Below are 26,650 nucleotides of genomic sequence, written 5' to 3' on the forward strand. Positions count from 1 at the left end.
TAACAAACCTAGCTTTGTTTCCTTCCCTCAAAAATCCTGTTCCTAATCCCTCTGCCTCGCTCCTCTTTTCTGGCTTTCGCACACTCGTCGGTTCAGTTTCACCAGATGGCTCGAGAGCGCTACACCCCAAGGAGCGAATCTATCCGTCACAGCGTTTTCTTTTCCTTCCTCTCGATGTCTCTCTCCGCGCGCACGCTAACATCGAAATTGACGGGGCCCAAATTAATTTGGACAACAGCGATTGTGTCTGAACAAGTCCTCATTCCAGCTAAGGCCTCTCTAATGTGGCGCTGAACTGCCCTGTCGAGTCCCTAACACGCTCTAAGTGTTCCAGCCAATTTAGCTCTCGAATGAGGGATGGATGTAGATGTGCAGGAAGAGAAAGGGATGGAGAGGTGAAGGGAGGAGAGTGAAGCAAGGTGATGGAGGGAGTAATGTGCTGTCGTGGGAAATCGAGGGGGCGTATAGGTGCATGTGACAGAGAGAAAGAGGAAAAAGGGGGAGATAGACAGAAAGAAAGATAGCAGGGAGAGAGTGAGAGAGACAGCCTGACAGCTCTCCCCTAAGGGAGTTGGGTCTTTTCTTTGGGCCTCTATCTGATTCTTTTCTTTTCTTCCTAACCCAAGACCCCCTCCTCTTTATTTTTCTGAATCACGTCCTATGTGCTTTCTGTGGGCGTTAGCTCTAGGCATTTGACTACCTGCCACCCTCTTCCCTCCCTCTTTCTGCCTCTGTCACTCTTCTTTGCACATTTTTTTAAGGTCCTCTGATGCATGTGTCCCCTATTCTCTCGTAGCTTGTGTCTTCTCTCTCTCACCCACCTTAGGGCCTCTTTGCCTGGAGGATTTGCCCATCAGCTTCTCGTCGTCCAATTCGCACTGTTCCAGCAGATCCAGGATGTCCTCTTCCTACACACATAAAGAAAACACGAGATGAGAATATGGCAAAGGTGCTGATTTCGGTAAACAGAGTTTAACGGGGTAGTTAAAACCTCGTGGAGGCACTGATAAAGTTTAATAAGAATGCTTTGATATTTCACACTTTATTGCTTTGAAGTCAAAAGTGTTTTTAAGAAAACTTAAATCATCAAAAAAGAAGAAGAGATGAAAAAGTTTCACTTCAGAGCCATGCGAGCCTTATCTGGGAGCGTGCAGGGTTAGAAGCGAGGCCCCGGCTGAGCGTGCACTGCTCGCTGGCAGCGCTCGTGAAGGCAGCGTCATGGCGGTCGCCAATACACTGAAGCCTTGGCCATTTGGCCATTGCTGAAATGCAGGCAAAGGTGATTAATGTTGCTTCATGGCTGCGACATAACAAGCTCCCACTTGCTGCTCAAATGCAGATGAAAAGTGATTGTTTTCTCTCAGATAAGCCATCAAGCTGCTTTCAGGGTTTGTGAAAAGGTCAGTGTGCCCCTGGCTCACAGTGTTGGTGAGTGTGTGAACGTTCACAGTGGCATACTTCATTGTCTGGAAGACTTTGTACTTTATGGTAAAAGTATGCATCACTGAGTTCATACAGTTTGTAAGTTTTTGCTTTTTTCTGAATGCCATGCGGCTTTTCGGTTTGGTTGTTTTGGCGAATCGGCACTGTGCAGTTATAAAAGCTGCTAGTTGAGCCAGAGCCACATGCAGATTTACAATTCTTCATCAAAGCCTCGTAATTTAAGAAGCCCAGTAAAAGAAAAAGAAAGATATATTACACAAGGAGAGCTAACAGGTAACTGCTGAGTTATTTAGGCCTTGCGTCCATATATTTTCTCTGGCAGAAAACTGCTGGCAGGACGCTGAGGAGCTCCATCACAGAGCTTCATCAAACAAACAAAAAGTACTCCGTCACCGTGTGTGGGTTTTGTTTCCATGACAACAATATCTTGACAATATATCGCCGCTCCATGCATTGTCATGTGACAGAAAAGCATCACTCCTTCGCGTTTTATTATTGAAACATAAAATGGACACAGCAGGGACAAACTTCTCCTTCGTTTTCTTGGTTATCGGGGTGACTAGTACCGCCTGTATGACACGCTTCCTGAAAAGCAGCAGAAGTGAGAACGCCAGTGCCTTTCTGAAAAGTTCTGAAGTTTTCAACTACAAGGTCCCGAAGCGTCTGCAAAAAACGTCAGAGTGCTCTGAAAATGACGCCGAGTGCAAGGCTTTCTCCCCAGCCTGCTGCATTTGCTCTTTCATCATTACAGTGACTGAAAAAAGACACAGACTGAGAAGAATCTGCTGTATGAACTCAGTCTGAGTCAAGTCTGTCATTTTAAGCTGTATTTAAGTTTTTCATGATAACAACATTCAGTGTTGCCCGCCGTCTATTGCAGTGAATGTCCTTAATGTTGTGTCCAGCCATAAATGTGTCGCCCTGGTGAAGTTGAAACACTATGTTTATATTGTGGCATTACTTTGCATTGCTCTGATAAATTCATTTACAACTTGCAGCCATTTCTATGCAGTAAAGAGCATGCCAACTCAATGCTCGCCTCCTTTCATGAGGTGAGCGCTTCCCCACCCACAGTAGTTTTAAAATCACTGAAGGACCATTACCTTGTTAAATTTCACCAAAGCGGATTACATGGATGCTTTCAAATGCTTTACAGTACGTGGGAAAACCAAATCTTATGCATATACAGAATTTAAGAGAAGCTGAGAGCTATTTACCTTTTCTTAAGTACTTTTGTTAAGTGTTTATAAAACTGAGTGTACATGAAATTTAGGCTGTGACCTGCTACACTGTTTCTACTTTACTCCCAAATTAAACATTTTCAACCGTGTGCCTGTGTGCATGTTACATAAGCTGCATGTTATAGTACTGCACAACTAATGGTCTCTGTCCATGTAGGATCCATGTAGGATAATAAACTGTGTTTTACAAAGACAGTTCTTTTTATGTCACTGGACAACAAATTTTGTAACGCAGAGGTCTTTAGGACAAACCTTTTTTCCCTCTCTGGCTTTTAACACTGCAATTTGCTTTTAAATATTAAATACAGCGAGACCTACATATTCTTACCATTCTTGTATTAATTTCATATATTTGCACCCCTTACCGCTTTCATGGGCTCTGCAATTGCTCTAAAGTGCTTGGAGACATCTTGTGCAGTTTGTATACTTGTGCTGTTCTGTTTCATTGGCAGAGCTCCTCAGGCAAACTGAGCGTGCATCTGCTTTACATCTTTTTTTTTTCAGTCAGTATCCAAGTGAAACAGTTGCAGGATTAGGAAGACGTCACCTGAGCGCACAGGGAAACACTGGTGGCTAAGATAGACGAGAGGACTAACAACCTGACTCATACCTGTTCCACCTAACTGTAATCAGAAAAGGAATAAAGGTGAGCCGAACCCAGTGGAAACCAGTGTAACCTGTGGCTGGGCTGTCTGTAGCACAGTGGTCCAAGTCAGGAGGGTGCTCTACAGTCAATCAGCATGTTTACAATACAGGTTTTACTTTCCTCTGATCGTGTGACAATCCATGACATTTTTCAATTCATGGCCCCAAGAAGCCCTCAAAGGCAGCAAACGTGAGTCTTGCAGGTACAGTGTCTGTCAAACATGATAAATGGCATGCTGGCAAATAACCTCTGGCCTATTTTAAATAAAAAAATGCCTAAGGTAGCAGGCAAAGCTTGCCAGATGATGAATTCATAAACATGCAAAACACGAGATATTATTTATGTTACCAATAATAATGGTTTTGTTTAAAGTAAAGCTTAAGATGAGTAGATTTAAATTAGATTTAAATTTGGTCTATAATTTGTTGGCCAACGATACAATTTTTTTGTAGTTTTACCACTCTACATCATCACAGTGGATTTTAAATCAAATAATCATCATGTCACTGGAGTGCAGGCTTTCTGGATTCATTTCAGTGAGTTTGAACTGTTTAGGAATCACACACATGTTAATACACAGTCTCGTTATTAACTAAATTTACTGGCAAAACTAACAGAAATTAATTACAAGGATTGTTTTTAATACTTGTACTAATGCTAATCCTCTGCAGTCATCATTCTGGTTCATGTTGGTTTTATCTGTCTTACAGGCCGTATACAGGCTCTTTTCTTGAGTGTAACTAGTGGTTTGCACTTTGTTGTAAACCTCTGTTGTCACTGATGAATGCGTCTCTTGATCATAGACTCTGGCAGTGAAACATGTAGGTCCTTAAGAACATTCTTGACTTTGTTATATGTTGTTTTTTTCCTAATCATTGAAATAATTCTGTCATCATGCACTTTAGCTGTTTTCTGTGATCTTTGGGTGTTGCTGAGCTGATCAATGCATTCATTCCTTTTAAGAACGTGTCAGGGAACAGGCCTTACCTGGCTATGAAACTGATTGTCATTTTCTGATTGTCCATTTTGAGTCTTTGAAACTAGAGTATTGCATATAAAAATGTCTGTAATTCCTGAAATTGTAGATTAATGGACAACGTTTGTAAAATCCGCTGAATTAAAGCTAAAAGTCTTCACTTCAATGAAATGTTGATTGCTTGATTTAAATTCCACTATTGGTGGTGTACGCCACGCTGTGGAGGCAAAAATACAAAAATTGTGCCTTTGTCCAAACAATTATGGACATAGCTCTGTACTCAAAATTGTAAACTTTCAGTTAAAGAAGTTTTAGCGTGGTTAATCTGGGCCAGAGGTTCTTAACTCATAGGTACACTAAGAGTGAATATGGTTAAAAAAGGTACAGAAATGTATACTGTCAGCTATGAAAACAAGTAGAGCAGGTGTGTCAACCTCAGTTTACATCGTGGGCCACATACAGCCCACTTTGATCCTAAGTGGGCGAGGCCAGTGAAACTCTGACTTTCTGTCAGTTACAAGTTACATATTTAATTGTTTTTCTACATGATAAAGAAAAAGCTGCTGTGACAAAGAAAGAAATCTCTCAGCACGACTCTTTGGACTGAAACTGTGAGAAATAAATGAGTAAAATGACAGAATAAGTTCTGGTAGCTCAATGCCCAGACTGTCCAGGGTTTTTATTTTTAACTGTAGAAATTTCTACAGCAGAAAATGAAAAACAATCTTTTTCAAAGAAAAACAGAAACTTTTCTGCAATTTTCCCTAATTTGTGAAAGTTAAAGTTTCTTCTGTATTGAATAGCAGAAATAGGCAGAAATTAGGATCTCAGAAACACACAGAGATCGAGCTGTGCAGGAAGTGCAATTTTACTGTGGTGGAAGACAGACAGCCAAAGCAAGAGGGAATTCATGACGATGTGTGAAGCGTAGTTTTGGGTTACTTTAGCTGCTGGTTCAGTGAATTTTGGTCAGAAAGTGACAAAAACCTGCAGTTTCAGAATCTGTGAGATGACGGCTTTCAGCATCTGGCAGCATGTCTGTGTTCATGCTGTCAGGTGAACAGACGGATCTGTGTTTTGTGTTTTTCCAGGTCAGGGACAAATTCCTGCCCCAAGTGGAGGAGTTTAAGTATCTCGGGGTCTTGTTCACAAGTGACGGCAGAAGGAAGCGGGAGACAGACAGATTGGTGCTGCGGCTGCAGTGATGCAGACGCTGTACCGGTCCGTCGAGGTGAAGAGAGAGCTGAGTGTAAAAGTGAAGCTCTCAATGTACCGGTCGATCTACGTCCCTACCCTCACCTACGGTCACATGCTATGGGCAGTGACTGAAAGAACGAGATCACAGATACAAGCGATGGAAATGAGCTTCCTCCAAAGCGTGGCTGGCCTCTCCCTTAGAGATAGGGTGAGAAGTTCAGCCATCCGGTAGGAGCTCAGAGTAGAGCCGCCGCTCTTCCACATCGAAAGGAGCCAGCTGAGGTGGTTCGGGCATCTGACAAGGATGCCTCCTGGGCGAGGTGCTCCAGGCACGTCCCACCGGGAGGAGGCCCCGGGGCAGACCCAGGACGCGCTGGAGAGATTATATCTCTCGGCTGGCCTGGGAACGCCTTGGTGTTCCCTCGGACAAGCTGGAGGAGGTGGCTGGGGAGAGGGAGGTCTGGGCTTCTCTGCAGGGGCTGCTGCCCCCCCGACCCGGCCCCGGATAAGCAGAAGAAGATGGATGGATGGTATTTACATGCTCTTTTTGCTGTTTTAGCTTTTTGGTGGTTGTTGAAATGGTTTTGTGGGCTTTTGGATGAGATTCTGACGTTACTGTGAAAACCACACGCTTCTATATTTAAATAACACATCTGGCGGTAATTCCCGTTAAACCAGATGTTCTTCCTCTCGCCTCCAGTACTGGGGGCATTGGGGTTCAACAAGTTAACTGTTTATTGGTTAATTACTTTGTGTAGTATAAATGGCCATATGGGAGGTTTTTATCAGTAGGAAAAGCTGTGAAACTTGTGAAAAAACAGTTAAAAGTGCAAAATTTGTGCTTGTTGTGGTGAGCGGCAGATTCAACAAGTTAAGAATCATAAATGGCTTTAAACGCACATTCAGATTCATTTAAACAATCAGAAACCCAGTATCACTGAAATGCAGCCAGGTGCTGCTCATTTTACATCTTCACTTGTTTCTTCCATTTTTCCTGACCGGCTCCCGTCTCTTGTGTACCACAACACTTGCTGTCTTGGAAACGCCCCCTTCCTTCTTTCACAGGATTATCCCGTATGATCCCAATCTGCCTTTGCATTTGATTGGCCGCATGGTGTGCCCATCAACGTAAAGGCCCACCCCTGCCTCATGGATTCTGGGCAGGGCTGAAGATTCAGCTCCCACATTCCAACGCCCATTAATAATTGACATATGAAATGCGGGCCGGATATAATTGTCCTGCAGGCCACATCTGGTCCGTGGGCCGTATGGTTGACACCATCTAATAGTGATGGGTCGATCGCGAACGAAATGGCTCTTAGAGCCGACTCTTTGAAGTGAACGACGCGAGCCGGCTCCTTATCACGAGCCGGCTCCTTATCACGAGCCGTGTTTTTTTTTTTTTTTTTTTTCTCTTTCTCTCTCTCGCACTTTTTTCCGCTTCACTCCGCACGCGAGCCTTGTGCTTTGCGCTGGGCAGAGGGGGGAGGGGCGGTAGTTACACTCACAGTAGCACAGGAACAGAGCGGGAGGGAGAGAGAGAGAAAGAGAGCCAGGGACAACAACGTCACATTAGAAAGGTATAGTAATCATCCACAACTATTTTCAGTTGCAGATGATAAAGGATTCAGAAAGTTTATTCTTGCAGGCCCATATGACAGAGAATATGCATCTTCTTTTTCATATTTTAATTTATATTTAATTGTGTTGTGGTTTGCAGTGTTTTGTGTTGTTTCATTTTAAATTTCTTTAAAACCTCGGGCCGTTTTTCGGCCATTGCGTTTTTTAATTCCACGCCATTTTCACTGTGTTTAATGGAATATAGCCAAATTTTCAAAAATGTATTTTTTTTTCATTTTATTGTAAAATTTCAGTCTGAGTTTCTTAAATGAGCTTAAATGGCTGAGCTACAGAAATACATCCTCTAAAGAACCTCGTGGCCGATTTCTGCCCCATTGAAACCCATTATAAACGCTATTTTTCATTGGACGATTATTTTTATAAGGATTATTGAAATTCTCTAAGTCTTGGTATCATTTTGGAGTCCGAGCCTTAAAATTGTAATTTTTTCATTTGTCCACTAGGTGGCGCCATTTATTCATATTTCAAGCAATTAACAAACTTCAGCCAAAATTACAGATTGTGTCACGGCGAGTGAGATGAGCCGTGTGGAAAATAAGGGAGGATCCAAATGCAGGCACTTGTACAGGTGAGAGGGTGGTTTATTAAACACAAAAAGAAAAGGACAAAACAGCAAACGGGACCGACAACTATCTAAACTGAGAACAACTAAACTACTGACACAAACCAGGACCTGAACATGAAGGAGGATGAGAGCGGGCGGAAACAGATGACGGTTGACAGCAGGGAAACACACAGAACGAAGCAGGGTAGATACACAGACGGACCAGCAACTACAATGACTGAAGACATGACTTAAATACACAGAGAAACACAGGGAGATTACACACAGGTGGTGGACACAGCTGGGAGTAATTAATGAGACGAGACAGAGGTAAAACTGAACACACTCACATGAGACGCAGACCCTCACAATAAAACAGGAAACAAGAACACTACACAAAGACGCAGACTCGACACTGAGAGACAGACAGAAAATGACACCTAAACCCACACATGAGAACACAAATCCTAATCACCAATAAACAGAAACCAGTAATCACCACCACCACCATAATCAGCACAACAAGATAATAAGAAAACAATCCATTACTCAAAAATAAACCAAAAACATAACTCAAAATACTGGGTCAGATAGACCCAGAACCGTGACATTTTGAGCGTGTTGTTTTGCAACAAAAAGTGAAAAAATTGGTGTTGTGTGCCACTATCAGTGTTGAATAATGATGTTGGATAACAGTAACTGTGCTTTTTTAAAAAATATAAAGGCCTTTATGTCTAAAAAAGAAAAAAAAGACACACAAACACACTTTTTCTTTCAAAAGTATTTTCTCTCTCAGATGGCCACACTGCAATATAAACAAATTAAATAAAAGCAAGGACCAAAACCAAATTAGTTTATTTTTCCCTTCAAATACAATTTTTAAAAACTACTGCGGTTAAATGACCCGGACACTATGACCCGGAAGTAGTCACTGACGGAAAGCCATTTCAAGCGTTTGTAAACACACAACTATTTGCAAAAACAGACGCATGGAAGCATGCGTTTGTTTTTGCAAATAGTTGTGTCGCTACAAATCGGGTAGCGACACAACTATCTGCAAATTGTGAGCGAAGAGGAGATCCAAAGGAACAGTCACAGTAGAATTTCGAAAAAATGACGGACAATGGCGAGGCTGGGCACCGTACTCGGCGCGCACAGGTTAAGACTCCGTGCCGTGCCAAATGGCGAAGTCTCGAATAAAGACCCCGCTCGCAGTGGATGTACGAAAAATGCTGATGTTTCCGTGAAAAGTGCAAAGTAAGTATTGTTAGATTACCATTTTAGTTTGAAGGTTACAACAGAAAATTATATTTTTAAATGTTACGATGGCCGTGACGTCCTTCCGGTCTAATGCGCCTTTTTTATTTGTTTACTATGCGCGTTTGTATTTGTTTACTTATGTTTTGCTCTTTTTTTACATCCCAAAATCCTCTAGTTTTATTGTCTACATCACTTCTAAACGTTGGTGATAAGGTTGCGCATGTAACCTTGGACACTTTGAAACCCGACCCAGCCTGATCGGCTGCCCGACCATTGTCGTCCCCACGGCGCGGCGCGCAGCGCGGGCCAGGCCGCTGCTCGACACAGGGGCATAACACAGAAGCGCCCCGGGGGAAAGCGTAAGGAACTTTTTTGATACATTTGACTGCGTGTTTTACTTGTGTAACTATGCATGTGCCAAAAAAAGAATCTTGAATCTTACTATTCTCATGTGCTATGTCGTGCCAAATTAGACTGCACTGGTTTGCGAGTATGCGCAAAGTATCTTTGTTTTGCGAGAAGCAAAAAGAGTGAAAAAGAGTGAAAAAATTATACGTTTGTTTTCACATGGTATCGGAAGTGTCGTGCTGGGGAGACCCAAACACCATCCCACCGTCGGAGCTACTGATAACGGGGAATGGTGGTTCTTGAAGCGGGGAACGGGTGCTGCTAGTGCCGGCCTCTGGAGGTGTTCGCAACGGCCCCCGGACACACAGCTTTCTCCGATTTCCAGTAACCTAAATGTTCATGTTCATCGTTCTAAAATAAATGTTTTTCTGGTTCAAAGTGATCTTGTATTGTTATTTAGACAATTTTTTATTTTATTTTAGAACAAAAAAGTAAAAAGCATTTGGTGTATGGCAAAAAATGATAATCCTGATATGGCACTATATGACATTTAGTGTGCTCCTGCAGAAAAAATAATAATAGATCAAAATGAATGTTGGTGCCAATGTTTGGACCATCTAAAGGCCTAATTATAATAACAATCAAATATTACTTCAAATGTATTTTATGGAAAATATTTAAGTTTTTATTTTTTTTTCTGTTAAAAAACAGGGCGCTCATGTACTTAAACTGGGATTTAAAGTGTTAAAACAATGAAAATATAATTAAAACTTGATATGGATATTTTAAGCAGAAGTAGTTTTAAAAGACTGACTAATTTAAAGTAGAAAAAAATATTGATATATAACATTTTTAGAGCACTTTTTGGGGCGTGGCCGTTTTTTGTCGCAAGGACCACGAAAGGATGGATTTTTTAAAATGTGCTCTTGCAGAAAAAATAATAATGGATCAAAATGAATGTTGGTGCCAATGTTTAGACCATCTAAAGGCCTAATTATAATAACAATCAAATATTACTTCAAATGTATTTTATTGAAAATATTTAAGTTTTTTTTTTTTTTTCTGTTAAAAAACAGGGCGCTCATGTACTTAAACTGGGATTTAAAGTGTTAAAACAATGAAAATATAATTAAAACTTGATATGGATATTTTAAGCAGAAGTAGTTTTAAAAGACTGACTAATTTAAAGTAGAAAAAAATATTGATATATAACATTTTTAGAGCACTTTTTGGGGCGTGGCCGTTTTTTGTCGCGAGGACCACGAAAGGATGGATTTTTTAAAATGTGCTCTTGCAGAAAAAATAATAATGGATCAAAATGAATGTTGGTGCCAATGTTTAGACCATCTAAAGGCCTAATTATAATAACAATCAAATATTACTTCAAATGTATTTTATGGAAAATATTTAAGTTTTTATTTTTTTTTCTGTTAAAAAACAGGGCGCTCATGTACTTAAACTGGGATTTAAAGTGTTAAAACAATGAAAATATAATTAAAACTTGATATGGATGTTTTAAGCAGAAGTAGTTTTAAAAGACTGACTAATTTAAAGTAGAAAAAAATATTGATATATAACATTTTTAGAGCACTTTTTGGGGCGTGGCCGTTTTTTGTCGCGAGGACCACGAAAGGATGGGAATTTGAGGTTCTACCAAGGGTTAAAAGGAAAAAGCTGAAAATTTAAATAGTTAAAAGTTGAAATGTAAATAGTTGGTTTTTGTATTATATGATTTATTTATTACATTTTATGTGGAGTGAATAAATAAAAGTATATTTACGGTGGCCCCTAGAGACAAAGCAGCATGTACAAACTTCAAAACACGTAAAAACTCAGAAGCACGTAAAAACTCCAAAACACATAAAAACTCAGGCTATGTCCACACGTACCCGGGTATTTTTGAAAACGGAGATTTTTCTATGTGTTTGCACCTTTCGTCCACACGTAAACGGCGTTTTCGGTCTCTGAAAACGGAGATTTCTAAAAATGCCTGTCAGGGTGGATATTTTTGAAAACTCCGTTTTTGCATTTACGCGTGGATGAGGAAAACGGAGAAAACGCAGCGTCAAAGATGTGCGCCTTTTTTGACGTCACACTGTGCGCCACGTTTTGTTTCGGTGAAATGAATTTCTACAATACTGTTACTGTTAATTGTACTCTCTGCAGTGTTTAAATGCTCACATATACACACACAGTTACTGTCCCTCCACACATACGACTCGGTTCTGCTTCTACGCCCCATCTTTATTTACTATTTCCCACCGAGGCTTCTAGACTTCTGATTGGCCAACATTTCTACACGTTTAGGAATATATCGGCACCTGTTGCTTTGGCATGCTCCTAGCAGCGTTTTCCTTCATTTCTGCATTTACATGTGGACGGGATTATTTTTTAAAACGAAAACGGAAAATCTCTGTTTTCAAAAATACCCGTGTACGTGTGGACGTAGCCTCAGAAGCACGTAAAAATTCCAAAACATGTACAAAAGACAACAGAAGTGCTCCAGAATGCTAGGCGCAGTGTTGAGCTTTTGTTACCTAGTGGCTACACAAGCCAGCAAGTACCAACGACCGGTGTGTGGTAGTAAGAGGTAAATGAACTTTTTTTTTTAATTATTTGAATATATATGAGTGCTTGTGTATAAATACACAAACAATACACATATGCTTTCAATTGTGTAATTTAAGTGATCTAGGTAGCTCTGTTTTGGAAGTTCAGTTAACGCTAGAAATGTGTTTTGGAGTTTGTACGTGCTTTTTGGAGTTTGTACGTGTCTCTAGGGGCCGCTGTATATATTTATATATAAACATAAATAAAACCACTTTTTTTTTACATTAGTAATTCCATTTGTGCATAATTTTATATTATTGTAATAATAAATTAATTAAAGCAACAAAACAACCTGAAGAGCCGGTTCGGAGCCGAAAGAGCCGGCTCTTTTTAGTGAGTCGAGCCGAAAGAGCCGGTTCTCTAAAAAGAGCCGGAAATCCCATCACTACCATCTAAGCAGAGCTAAGGAATGATGTCTCAAAGAAAAAAAGCAACATCACGAGTAATGAAATTCCCTAATAAATTAAGTTTTTAATGCTAATCTAACTTAAACCAGTCTGGAGGTATTTTCATTTTTACACACTTTCTATTCGGTTCTCTTTAAATTCTGTTTGATTTAATTTAGACTGTCAAACAGTCTCAGTCGCTGACAATGACAGAACAGCTCTGGCTTCTCTCAGTCTCTCTTTCTCATTTTGTTATGCTTGGTTTAACACTTGTTGGGAAGCTTTTGTTTACAGTAACATAACAAGTTGTCATCTCTTCGAATGACATTATCTTCCTTTCACTTGTCTCTCATCTGCTCTGCTAGGTGTGTTTTGCAAAGGGCACACAATAAAACAAAGAACAGCAATGGAAGGGAGGGAAACTAGTAGAGCCATGCACGACAGCAGCACACAGCAGACGCATGCACACTGAGCTACAAAGAAACCCGGTGCAGCTCACTAATTTAGCATTTGAATTGTAATGATACTCTTTACTGACTGTCAGCAAAAGACAAATGTGTTTGTATCCAGACTGAAAAAGCTGGTGAATTCCTACCAATAACTATGAAATATACACCCACCATCTACTTTGTTAAGCACACCTGTAAAAATGCTTGATAAGGTTAATATCCAGCAATTAAGTGCATTTAAGCAGAAAAAGGCAAAGTCAGAGGAGAATGGCCGGTTTGCTTCGATCTGATAGGAAGGCAACAGTAACTCAGATAACTACAGGTTACAACCAAGTTCAGAAATGCAAAAGAGCATCTCTGAACATCACATCAAAACCTGAAGCAGATGGGCTACAGCAGCAGAAGACCGCACCGGGTGCCATCCTGTCAGCTAACAGCAGCATGGGCTCACAAACATCATCGGAGGAAATTGTACAAATAACACCCGTTCTGATGCGTGACGATTTCTGTAGCACAGTTGGACACCTTAGTAGAAAATGAGTGTTGTTTAAACACCCTAGCCATTGTTTCTGACCACGTCCATCTCTTCATGACCACAGTGGATCCATCGTCTGATGGCCAACAGGATAACGTGCCGTGGCACAAAACTCTAAATCATCTTATTCTGGTTTCACTGAGTTCACTGTATCCAAATGTCCTGCACAATTACCAGATCTCAGTCCAACAGAGCACCTTTGGGATTTGGTGAAACATACGACGTACGTCACGGATGCTGATCTGAAAAAAACTGTGACGCAACCTTGTCAAGGTAGACCAAAATCTCTGGAGATTTTTTTTAGCACCTTGATGAATTGATGCAGCCAAAGAATTAAAGCAGTTCTGAAGGCCAAGGGGGTCCAACCTGGTGCTAACAAGGTGTACCTATTAAAGTGGCTGGTTAGTGTATAACAATTTATAAGGGACAAGCAGCAAACTTTGTGTTGCCGAGTCACGCCTTACAGTGAGTCTGCTCCATCTGTGAGCTGACTATTGAAAATTGACGTGCTTTATGTTTTCCAGCGTCCCAGCTGGATTTCTGTGGGGGAATAATAAAAGTGTGGGGAAAGCCAGTTGGCATTTGTCAAGAAATGTGTACATGCTAATGCAGTTTTCTGAATAGGTCCAAAGTTATAGAATAGAATAATCCTTTAATTATCCCACAAGGGGAAGCCAGAAAGACACAAAGACACATATACAAACAAACATTTGACACTGTGCATAGAAGAATAACATTTCAGACCGTCTGTGGATAACTTTCATTCTCTCCATTCTGTGTTAATTCTTCTCTACTAGTGCGACGTACCTATTAAAGTGGCTGAGTAGTGCATAAACATAGAGCTTGGCTCCACAAGCCCCCTCCCCCACTGCTTTTAGAAAGGTACCTGAAAACAACCCGTAGATTGGCTCAAAACTAGAGGAAATGTTTAAACATGAGGCAAGAAAATATTTGCATAAGATGTGTTTTTTGTGCTCTGATGAATATCATACTGCAGTTCAGGAACATCTTTTTTCCCCATAAATGGTTAAGATTAGTATCTCACACTCTGTCTCTCAATAAGGACAGTCGAGTTGTCACTCATGATCGTGTTATTAGATAGGAAACACAAAAGCAACACTCTCTCCCTTTATATTTTGTTTCGGCTCTGACCAGTCTTTGATTGACATCTCTAAAAATGCTCTGCAGAGATTTCCATTCTTTAAAGGACACACAATAAGTTTTTGAAAAAAAAAAATACTGCGACAGGGTACAAACTGCTGAGGCAGTTTCCACAAAAGCTCCGATGGTTCCATATGACAGTACTTTGATATGTACTTGTAATGTCAATACTACTGTCAAAAATATCCACATTCAGCACAGTATTCACTACTGCTATTCAGTTGCCAAACGCAGTTAAGGGTTTTTTGTTCTATCTGCATCATTCCTCCTCATCATTGCTTCTTCGCTCCGTGTTTTTAAATATCCCACAATTCCCTCCCCTGTGTCTTTTCATTCCATTGATTTGTTCCTCTTGAATACATAACCAGACATGAAAACCAAAAATTGCCCCTTTCTCTCCATTTTTTTGTACTCTAGTCAAGTCAAAACAATAGTAACAAAACAACTCTCTATCAGTGTCTCACCATCTTTTTTACTTTATGACTATATTTTCAATCCTCCGCTTATCATTCCTTCATCTCCCATTCTCATCTTTCTGAAGTTACATGGCTGTAAATCAGCTGTTGTCCTCTCTTCATACCTTTACCTTCAAAGCTTAACTGAAGATGCATTCCTCTTGATACTGCAGAGTGCTGGTATTCATAAGCATACAATGACTTTTACAATTTCATAAGTGCATGACCGCACAAGCTTCTGAGTGTATATACCTACATATATATGTGTGTAAGTGCGATAAAATATGTAATTAAACTGCATAAAAATGCATTGAAATGTGTGGCCAGCAACTTGGTTAACCTTTACAGAAAGGAAGAAAAGTAGAAAAACACAGAAGAAGAAAGAGGAAAACAGGGTGTAACTGTAAAGTAAATGAAGTAATAAAAGTGACATTGTTCTTTTATTTTAAAAGCTCATGTGCACAACATAATGAATATTTGTGAAAAGGGTGAATGACAGTGGAAAGGTAGAGAGGAGAAGAAGGACGTATTTTCAGGTGTTCTAACAAATACCAAGGGCTGCGGCACACTTTCGCGTTATTTGTGCATCCTTTTTTGTCTCTATGGGCAGAATCTTAATAGAAATTTGTGTGTGCTTCTTTTCTTTTACATTTGCTTGTCCACAAGTGTCTGAATATGTTTGGGTGTGGGTTTCTGCAGTTTTCTTTGCTTGTGTGCGTGTGTTTGTGCGTGTGTGAGTCCGTGACAGTCTGCCACTGACGTACGTGCCTTCATTCGTTTCAGAGGATTATTCATTTCCTTTTGAAGTGAGGCAGCTCGCCCGGCGAGGAAGGTCTGAAAGGCGGCCGAGAGCAGGCTTTCATACTTTTCCAACAGCAGCTTGTCGTCTGGGGGGTAAATACGTCTGTGGACCGCAGAGAAGGAGGGAGAAAGGAGAAGAGAGTGAAGACGAGGTGAGGAACGATGGAAAAAGGGAAGGGAAATGATGGGTCACAAATGGGGTCATAAAAGTAGAAGGTGAGAGAGACGGAGTGGAAGAATGAGAAAAAGGGTGGTTCAGGTTAAGGAAAAAGAGGGATATGGGGTGGAAAGAGGAGCCGTGAAATATTTAGGAAGTCAGTGGGGGTAAAAAAAAAAGTGGGAAAAGGGGGTAAAGAGATATAGAGAGACAAAGAAAATTAAAAAAGAACAGGGATAGAAAGAAAGATAAAGATGAGGCACAATAATTGGTGGGAGAGACAGAAAGGTCAAGGTGCAGCAAGTGCAGAGAAAGACAAACAAAAGGTGAGAGCGAAGAATGAGGAAGGAGGCAGCAAAGAGCAAATACAGACGGAAGAATATTAATGAGACCTTGAGTGAAGAAACTGCATGAACATCAGTCAATCTTTTCACATGGTGCATTAATACAACAGCTTTCTACACGCTCTCACCCTCACCGACGTGTGCACGAGCTTCACTGCTTTTGCAGTCTTTGCTAATGTGCCCATTCACACATTCACATTTGTGCCCTTAAGACTAAAATAACAGTGCTGGGTGTTTATCCAAGGCCTGAGGGGATTAGAACAATGCTTAAACCTCTGCCTGGTTACCCTCATAATACATCTACAAACTCCCAATGTCATCGCTTTAGCCATTAAGTCAAAACAAGGTTACTGTTTTAATCAAGATAAGAACTGGCCTTAGTTATTGCAAAAGCACGAATATAGTCTGGCGTCTGCACAGACAATATTAAGTGCTAAACTCCCCTCAAGTTGGTTAGAAAAACACTCACACAAGCACAGACCTGTGATTAAAAGACAAAACTATAGAGATGAATGAAGTCACAGCAAGGACACAGCAGTGGAAAATGTTCTACCATGGCACAATGACAGGCCAGATCTTTTTAAATATTGATTAATAGGCTTTGAGCTAGTCACAGATACACGCGTATGTGTAGCGGATTTCTGTGTAATGCCACATAAAGCTGAACTATTTAATTGGACCAAAGCCGTTACCCAGTATTATGCAAACAGGTACACTGATTTTGAGACCTGAGATAAAGCTGCCATTTGAATCCCATCCCTTGAATTCATTATATGTGAGACTTCTCAGTTTCTAGGGTACGTTTTCTTTAAGGTGCATGTAATGGTTCTTTTCATTCCCAAGACACATTTTTATAACGGTCACATAAACTAAAATGGATTCATAACATATGAAAAGAGCCAGAACTTTTCAATCCTAAAGAGCGTCATGAATCACTCGACTGAAAAGCTTAAGGTGAGGCACTTTAATAGTGGGTGTTAACTGCTCAGTCTTTTTGGCAGCGTCCATCTCTGAGCAAATGGACGTTTTACGTGGGGGTGACCTCTCACTATTGTTTAACTAAAACGTTTGCTGGGTCTTACTTTCAGTCCTCAACTGGAGTTAAAGTAAAACTGACATAGACCATTTACATGGATCTGAAACTCTACTGAATAAAAACATTTGATTTGGTCAACAGTTCTTTAAAGTTTGCCGTCCCCAGACATTTAAAGGGACCCGTTCACTCTGGGATGTGGCTCACACTCTCACCTTCATCCATAGTAGGAAACTTTTTCTGATTGGCTCCCTCTTGCAAGCAAAAGATACAAACAGCAGGCAGACAGGGCTTTAGCCACTCACATTAAGTCGACAGTGCCAAGAGTTTAAAAAAAAAACTGTCTAAAAACGAGCATTTAGAGTAGTCTGATGTCTGAGGTTCTGCTCACGGGGATTACTGTAGAGTCGTGTGAAAAAGGCAAGTGGAAACCTAAATGCACCCCATAATTCAATAGCTCATAGAACCACTTTAGCAGCAATAAGTTGAAGTAATTGTTTTCGGTATGACTTTATCACTCTCTCACATCACTGTGGAGGAATTTTGGCCCACTCTTCTTTATGATGTTGCTTCAGCTGATTGAGGGTCTGCCACAGCATTTCAATCGGGTTGTCTGCTGTAGATTTGGTGGGATCGCTGTTGCATTGCCCAGTTTAGGCCGAAGGATGGGCCAGCTATCACCACTTTGGTTTTGTCTGTGTAAAGGAAGTTGGTCTACAAGTCTTTTGTCTCCGAAACCTTCTTTTTCACATTAATTTACATATGCTGACCTTTTATTTATATTCTTTATTTTAATATGAGCATTCTCAACTGTAAGCGTACCTCTTTGTGCTATGCATACAAACATATATATATATATATATATATATTATATGTATATATAAAACACAAGCGGTACCCTTTAAAGAATCCAAAATGAAGCGCAAATACCTGCTGGGTTTCCCTCGGATGTGTCACGGTCATGGCTTGTCTGTACCTGATACAGTTTCATCTAATAGCACAATGTAAGTCAGTTCATTACCCAAACTCATCTAATGAGAAGCACTGTGTTAATCAGACTTCAGCGTTGTGCAGGGACACTATCTGAATGCTAAGAGGTCTTTACCAGGGTGCTCCAGACAGACGCCAGCCTGCCTGATTGACTGTCTGACTGCCTGTCGAAAAATAGGAAGGAGGTGACAGCACTTCATGCAGGCCTGGATCAGCATTCAACATTCACTAGCCATTCACTGAAGTGATGAGTCAAGAAGTCACTTAGAGTTGGGAAGACAGCAAGAAGGGTGTGTGTTGTGTGTGTGAGCCAGTTGTGACTGTTTGTCTTTGTTTTTGTGTGTAAGTGGGTGAATGAGGAACATACTGGGAGAGAAAAGCGAGGGGGTTGGGGGGGTGTATGTGTTGGATTAAGGCAGGAAGAGACACAGAGGGAGGGAAAGAGCATTAACAATTTATAAGGGACAAGCAGCAAATCTGAACTTTGTGTTGCTGAGTCATGCTGTAAGGTGAATCTGCTCCATCTGTGAGCTGACTATTAAAAATTGACATGCTTAATGTCTTCCAGTGTCCCTGCTGGATTTCGGGGGGAGATAATAAAAGTGTGGGGAAAGCCGGTTGCCATTTGTCAAGAAAGGTGTACACTAAAGTAACTTTGTGAAAAAGTTGTGCACACTGTGCATAGAAGAATAACAATTTGATCCTTGTTCCTACATATCACTGGACAGCTTTCATTCTCGTCATTCGTTCAGTTAAGTTCTTCTCTCCAAACAAGAGATTCGCATTTGGTTGTTCTTTCTGCAACAGCTTTATTTATTTTCCTGAGAGCCTGGCACTTTCGAGATGACCCCCATAAATGCAAGAGCACTGGCACAAGTACAAGTAGTGTTCCTGGAGGGAGAGGCTCTTCGCCCCAGTTGTCTGCCTCTTTCCTACCTGTAGTTCCCCAGATGTTGCTTTTCATGCTCCTCCCTTGAAATCTGCTTGCGAACCTGTGCCAGCCGCTCTTTCTAAACATAAGAGAAGAGCAAAGAGACAAATGACAACTTCTTCCAGATGAAAGTCAGTGCCAACAAAACAATATATTCTATTAGAGGCAAAGACACAGAATGAATTCCTGCAAGAAAGAAAAGAGTACAAAGAGTCTCACTCATCAATGACTCATAATTTAGTCCATTTACTCTTTTATTAGTATGTTACAAAGGTGTAATTGTGGAGCTCAGTTGGCCAATTTGGCATAAAGACGAAAGGAGGGGACCACTTTCCTACTAGCACTGCAATCTCATTTAGCTCTAAGCAGTGTGTGCCTTTCATAGAACCAAACCTGGTCTCACACTTCAGCCATAACAGCACTCGATGCCCTTTTTCTAAAAGGTGCCTTTCCGCCATCTTTCCTCATTCCCACTGATTAGTGCCATGGCTAATCAAAAGGCTAATCAAAGAGGGTGGGAGGCGTTAAAGTACTAGTAGCTGCCACTTTTCCCCATATACATGAGCAAAGCTCCCCGACTTCATTTCAAAGAGAAAATAATTAAATGGTATGCTTGTGTCAGAAACTTTTGAGTCTTCTGACACAAAGTAAGAAGTAATTGAAACTGAGTTTCTGCTTTCGACTTGTGTTTCAAGTGCATAATACAGTAGGGTGCTGAGACATATAATTTATATATCAAATATATTGATGTACCAGCTGATAGGTGTGTTAAGTAAATGTCTCTAATGACACGTCACAGATCTCTGATGTGAGCCTGTCTGAAGCCAAACCACCTTTTTGTGCACGTTTTCGTGTGGCCTGCAAAGCTTAAAAGTATCTCATGACTTATGATCGCCGCTCGAGACTGTGCAGTCATTGTTTTAATCCCCAGGCCGGTTTTGAATGTCCGGGTGGGGAAATGAATGAGTACCGCTCTCAACTCCCTCGACCACAGTTAAGGAGCACCACCTTGTACAGGTGCTTAGCATCGCAGATGCTGCCCTGCAGTTTGATACCAGCCAGCGCTTTAGACAACTCTGGTTTTACTTACATCTCAGGTGGGACAGTGTGTGTGAATGAGTGAATATAAAGCCCAGTATTTGTGAATTTAAAGAAAAGTTTTAAATGAATGGACTTCTGTTCCCCTCCTGCTTTCTCTTTCTTTCTGCTCGTCCTCACCAGCTCTTCTCTTCGTCGCTCCAGCGTGTGACGTTGTTTCTCCCAGTCCGAGGAAGCAGCCGAGAGTTTCTTCATGGATCCGTGTCCGTAGAGCCGTCTCTGAGCCTCTGCCTTCTGCTGGGCTAGGTTGCGTTTCTTATCACTCGCCCTGGATCAACAAAAAGCAAGACAACTAACATCGCACATACACGGAAAGGGTTCAGATTTAAGAGCACTGATTATTAATGTTTGCTGTCACCAAAGTTTTTTTTGTTTAGTTTTGTTTTGCTTTGCATGTAATGGTTATTTGTAACACTAGACAGTACTGAGAAAAACACACACACATAATCAACGGAAAAGGGTTTTTAAAAGTGTCATAATAAAGCGTGACAGCTTGTGGGCCTCCTCCCTAGCTGACCTGAATATCTGCCTTATCACATCATTGTGCTGGTTAAAAAAAAAAAAAAGACAGAAAAAAAGCCCCCACAAAACACTCAACAATACAAAAACAGAGATGAAGCTGAGACACAAACAACTCTGGGATGAACAGGACCAGACAGCTAATTCTGAACAAGTGGGCCACTGCGGTCTAGAGAAAGGGCAATTCATTTTAGTCAATCGCTGGTCCTTTAAATTGGATATTGAGTGCTTTTGGGGGACTGAGGTTTATCAATGTCCATGCCCGACCGGGTCTGAATTGATCCCATTTGATACAGTTGATGTGGTGAGCAGAATCAAGAGCCAAGCCTACCTCTACACAGCACCAGCTCCTCCCTTTGGGGGAAGCAAAGTCATTACTATACAAGGAAAAAGTGAGCGAAGCCCCCCCCCCCCCCTCCTCACTGTAGCGTGAACATGTAGCGTGTCCAGTGGAAAGAGCTTCCCCATGCCTTTCAAGCCCTCCTACGACTTATTTGTCATAAAATAACCAGATCTCCCTTTTTAATCTGTGGCAGCACATTAAACATCAGCCATGTAGCAAATCACTTTGAGAAGAGATTTGTTTGGCCCACATGAATCCATTCAGGAGGATGGAGCGAGTCTTTATGTGGGCCCGGTGCACCACGCACCTCACTTGGCCAAATTAGATGTATACGATGTTGCATGTAATTGATCCAGTGTGTGTGTGTGTATGCACTTTGTTTGTATATATGTGTGTGACTAGCAGAGCTGAGACTATATTTAGAGCAGTAAGAGGAGGACGAGCACACAGAGAAAAGAGGGGAAAAAAGAGCAGAGGTCTGGTGTACAATGATCAATCAGAGGACAGACTCTCCGTAGCCAGGGGACAGAAAAGCACGCCAGCAAACACAAACACACACACGTACACACAAACACGCACCCTACCTATACGACAAATACATTCCAAAATAAAAACAGTGTGCATTTTAAAAAATGAAATACACCCACAAACCAAAACAAAGAGCAGCAGAGGAAGCGTATGTAGATATACGAACCACAGATCAGCGCACAGGTTAAAAAAAAGACACATTCAGAAACTCACAAACACCCAGCATCTCTGATTGAAGGGTTCACAAAGCACACAGTAGATGGTATTGCATGGCTTTGTACCTTGGCCATTATCCGTTTTTATCCACCACAGAAACACCAACACACAAATTTAGAAAGACAGCAATTTATTTGTCCAAAGCTTCAACTTCCTGCTGCGTTCACGCTAATGTCACTACTGTCTCATCAGTCTGAAACCAAAACAAGATAATGGCCGGATTGTACTGTGCATCAAAATAATTTTTAAGTTTGCTCGGCTGTCAAATTAAAAGATAAATAAATAAATAAAAGAAACCTAAGCACCGATTGAAATTCTGAGCATTTCAAGCCCTTTAAAGAAAAGCTTGATACAAACTTCGAGTGCCTCTGCGCACAAAACCTCACCAACTAAACAGAGCAATTGTGAAGTTTGTTGATAAAACATCTTGTAGGCTTCAGATTGAGCATGCCAGCAGCAAAGAAACAAATCTTTCCATGTTAAATTCTTTGTTTTCCTGTCATTTTTATTTCTTTTTGAATGCATAGCTAAGTCAAGACTAGCCATTTATGTGTTTACGTGCATCCATGCCAGCCACCTCTACTGATTTCCAGCAAAACTAAGAGGAGAAGGCAGCAGGTGACCGACTGGCTGAGAGGAACAAATTTTTTTTAATTCAATGTAAAGGCTCCACATTTTTACAGTAGCAGCATAGTTACTTTCTATATTTCTATTCATCTACTTATTTTTGTGAAAGCCACAGGGAGCCACTAGAGACGGGCAAAAGGGCCGGGGGCAGGATTTGCAAACCGTAGATGCAATTTGTTGGTATCTATTTGCATGGGTGTGTATGTGTAAGACAGGGTGGAAAACAATACCTGATGTTGAGGAGTTTGAGGGCATTGAGCAGCACACCTTTCTTCACATCATAATCAATCTTCTGATCTGTCCCAAAGCTCGGAGCTCGATTGATCTGTCAGGTAAGAGAGAACAGACACATTCAAAGGATGCTCAGTATTTTTTTCTCTTCTTGTCCTGCTTCATATCACTTTTTTTCCTTTCTTATCAGTCCAACAGACAGGCATGCTACGCAATTACAGGAGTGAGTTTAGAGCATCTTTGGAGAAAAGAAAAAAAAAGATCTGTTCCAGCAAGGAGAGAAGTAGTGAGAAAGAGATGAAAGTTGAGGGTTTTTTCTCTCTTTGAAGGACACTTTGGAACTCTTAGCCTTTGCCTGGGCATAAATCCACTCTGGCACTGACGAGTGTATGCCCGTGCATTTAGAAGAGCATATTTGCGTCAGAGTGAATGCATACAAACAGATTGTGTGGGTTAATCGCTCACCCCATAACTGACCCTGGTTCCTGACTCTGTATCCTAAGATTGCTTGCAACAGCCCGACGCCTCGACGCGCACGTCTTTGCGAGCATCAGAGAATTGCCGTCGCTCAGCTCAGTGCCATCACGGACAATCAAGAGCGCTCAGAGAGATTCTGCTCAGCAAGAAACAGAAAGAGCCACCTCGGATTCGAGGTACAAAAGCAGGTATCGTCTGGGGAGAAATTCAAGAGCAATGTACCATTCTTAACGGAACAATTTCCAGCACTGGTGCAAGGTATTCAAATATCAGTTATTATACCTGACACAACAAATCAATTCTTTTTACTCTTTGTTATGTTCCCACAGTGAGAAAGAGATTATGTGAGACAACAAAGGCTGCAAAAAATGGAAGAGAAGTGCAGAGGGAGGGTGAATGAACTGGCAACCGTGAGTGGAATGGTGTCTTTCTATGAGCTGACTTCAAATGACAATGCAACAGATGCCCAACGAAAGGCTGGCCGAGTCTGATACCGCTTGATTTTGGAGATAAGTCGGCTCTTTTATTAACAATGTCCAAAAGTCTTAGACCGCCCATTTTCTTTTTAATGTCTGGGTGATGTGATCATATGGGATCTGTAATAAGGGTTTATTTGTTGAGTAGCGAAGGGAATTTTGTCACTTTGTTGCTATAAATCAGTCCAACAAAATCAGGTTATGAACAGTAACTCTAAGTAACAGTTAACATCACCTTAATAGACAATGTCCTCCTATTAATATATTTAGCGTTTTTCTTTCTCAATTCATTGACAATGTTTATGTACCCTGAAGTCAAAATTATCTGCTTTTATGAATGAAAATTACAGCCAACTGTCTGGGCGTCTAGCTGGAAATTCAACCTCTCCCAGTAGCCTTATTCTGCAGTCAACGTGAGTACTTGTATCAGAAACACTATTCCTCTAGTTCCCGTCTTCCTTTGGAAAAAAGCCGTTGGATACAGTTGAAAACATCAAAGCAGGACAACAGCCAATCACAAATCGGGATTTCAGTAACAGAGCAAAACTGAGCTAATCACAGGTTTTAGTGTCTATTACAGATCCCGTTCTATCCACCAATCAGGAATGTGGGGTAAAGGACGGTAAAAGAGATGGATGGGGGAAAAAAAGGCTGGCGTGCAGCATCGAGCTATTTGGAACCATAAGGTTTTCCCGAGCACCAAAATTTGAAAGCCCCTTTGGAGACGGCATGCAAAGCCTCTCAAGGGTTGTGGGGGTAGCTCTCTGTAACTCCATCCCTCCTTCTCTCTCCTACATCTGAACTACCCATTACTAATCCTGACATAAAGGTGCTCAGTGCTGTGTGGCAGATTCGGGAACAGTGATGTAAGATAATATTTACACCGCTGCTAGACTCCCAGGAACTGCGAGAGCCAGAGCGCTTGTGTGCGTAACCCAAAAAAAAGGCCGTAACTGCTGAAAGACTGCGCATTAGGATCACGAGGCAGCTATAGAAAATAAAATAAAGAAGAAAAAATGTAAATCTGCACCTTCCAGCGATCAACAGCTACACCCAAACTGACCTAAGAAACGTGACTGTTGTGATACCAGGAAGCTTTTTATTCTTGCTATTTCCTCAGAAACTCTATACTGAGCTGTGGCTGTCTGTAAATATACATATAGCCTTCCCTGGGCTGTCACTGCCTGAGTCCCTTTAACTAGTTTAGGTAATAACTCCATAAATATCATAGGTGAGCTACAAAAGCCTCACAAATATGAAGTGTGTTTGTACGGAAGTGCCCTTGTAAGTGTGGGTGTGTGTGTGTTTTTTTATTATTTTGTATACAGCAGCCATTTATCAGTACGGGGGTGATGAATGTGTTCTAGCGCCAAGAGAAAAACAGGAACAGAGAGACCCTATGCAACTCTTTCGCTCAAAAGAATGAAGTATACAATCCTCTCTGTGCCGAGGAGGACAGAGCTCCACTTCATCCTGCAGTTATCTTATCAAAGTAAGCGAAACATTACTAAAAAAAAAATAAATAAAAAAAGGTGGTCTGTGTTCATTTAGAGCGCTCGCCAATATGACAGCCACAGTGAAAACAGTATGGCTTTAGAGCGCCGTAGCCTATAGGTAAGAGCCAGACTGGCAGCGATCCTGGTGACGCTCGTCTCGTTACTTGTCTTCATTTCTTAGTTTGATTCGTGGTGTCAAGCTGTCACAGGAGAGACTGGCATTGCAGCGCTCGCTGGCTTTCTTTGCTCTCCCTCAGCTGTTTTGTCTCTCACCTTCTTCTTGCTGCCAGTTGCACTCCTCCCTAGTTTCTATTTCCACTCTTTCTGTCTCTCACCGTGTTTTTCTGACTGGTCACCACTGACCCTGCGCTCCCCTCCCGTCCCCGCTCCCTCCCCGTGCTAGCCCTCATTCTCCGGTCGTTACCTCTCTTCATTTTTCTCTCTCTCTCTGTGTTTCTGTGTTCGCTATTTCCTCCCTGGCAAAAGGAAGTTGAACCAGTCTGGTCCTAATGAACCCCTGCAGGCTCCCAAAACCCCCCACTCTGATTTCCTTAAGTGACTCTGGCAGGGTCTTAAAGGAGCCCTTGGTTGCTCCAAGATGCATTCAATAAAAACGTCAGATGAAAAGATTAGAAACTCCTTTTTACTCATTCTTTGATTCGGTTCAGCTTCAGCGACGCATCGCTGTAGCCAAAATATCACTTGGTCAAAAAGCATATCGGTCTTTAATTTTTTCACAGGACCCTTTATCCCCATCTGATTACTGAATTAAACGTACAGAGATGAAAGGGTTATAACAACAACAAAGACGGGAAATGTAAAGCTTTTATTTTCAGCACCTTGAGTCGTGGGATTGAGATGGCTCAAGAAAAAAGAAAAAACTGTAACCTGCCATCGTTCATAAAGACCACTGTGAAATACAGGCTGTTGCCGGGGAGCCTCGTGAGACTTTTTTTTTAAACCATCCATTTGGTTTGAATTTTCGGTGAACAGCAAGTCCCTCTACTGATCTTTATTTTGAGCACTAAAGTACAAACAAAACAGGGAGAAATGCAACCAGTAAATTTTACATGGCTTATTTAATTTGATAATGCCTGGTAATTTCCAAGTGGAAAATTCCATTCAGCCACTGGTTTGAACATGGATCTGTTGATGTTTGGCCCCTTGAAGCATCTCATTCAAGTAAATTTAATTCAGTTTTATTGATATAGCATCAAATCATAACATAAGTCATCTCAGGGCACTTAACACATAATAAAGTCACGGCTTTATAACATTGTAATTGAGAACTAAGTGTGTTGCCCAAGGATAGCCAGTAAGCAAATATGAGCCAAACAGCACAATAAATGCCTAACAACGTGATTACTATTAACCGGGTCATAGGTCGTTCTGCACAACTACAGAGAATAAAGTCTCCACTTGTATTATGATAAGACGCTAACTGATGCTCCATCTCTGTCTGTTGTTATCACTTCAATTATGAATAAAACC

At 41.2% G+C, this 26,650-nt stretch overlaps 1 protein-coding gene across 9 annotated transcripts in view; it reads right to left on the minus strand.

Moving 5' to 3' along the window:
* ttll7 (tubulin tyrosine ligase-like family, member 7) overlaps positions 1–26,650 on the minus strand; it is a 112,291-nt gene that overhangs the window by 24,783 nt on the left and 60,858 nt on the right. For all 9 annotated transcript variants that reach the window (XM_063496247.1, XM_063496248.1, XM_063496246.1 and 6 more), the window contains 5 exons: positions 22,710–22,804; positions 20,367–20,514; positions 19,154–19,227; positions 15,661–15,796; positions 822–908 (listed from right to left, as the gene is read on the minus strand). In XM_063496247.1, coding sequence (XP_063352317.1) covers positions 822–908; positions 15,661–15,796; positions 19,154–19,227; positions 20,367–20,514; positions 22,710–22,804 — 540 coding nt within the window. The remainder of the gene's footprint in view (positions 1–821; positions 909–15,660; positions 15,797–19,153; positions 19,228–20,366; positions 20,515–22,709; positions 22,805–26,650) is intronic.

The sequence above is a fragment of the Pelmatolapia mariae genome, linkage group LG15, assembly GCF_036321145.2.
Source record: "Pelmatolapia mariae isolate MD_Pm_ZW linkage group LG15, Pm_UMD_F_2, whole genome shotgun sequence".
Classification (NCBI taxonomy): domain Eukaryota; kingdom Metazoa; phylum Chordata; class Actinopteri; order Cichliformes; family Cichlidae; genus Pelmatolapia; species Pelmatolapia mariae.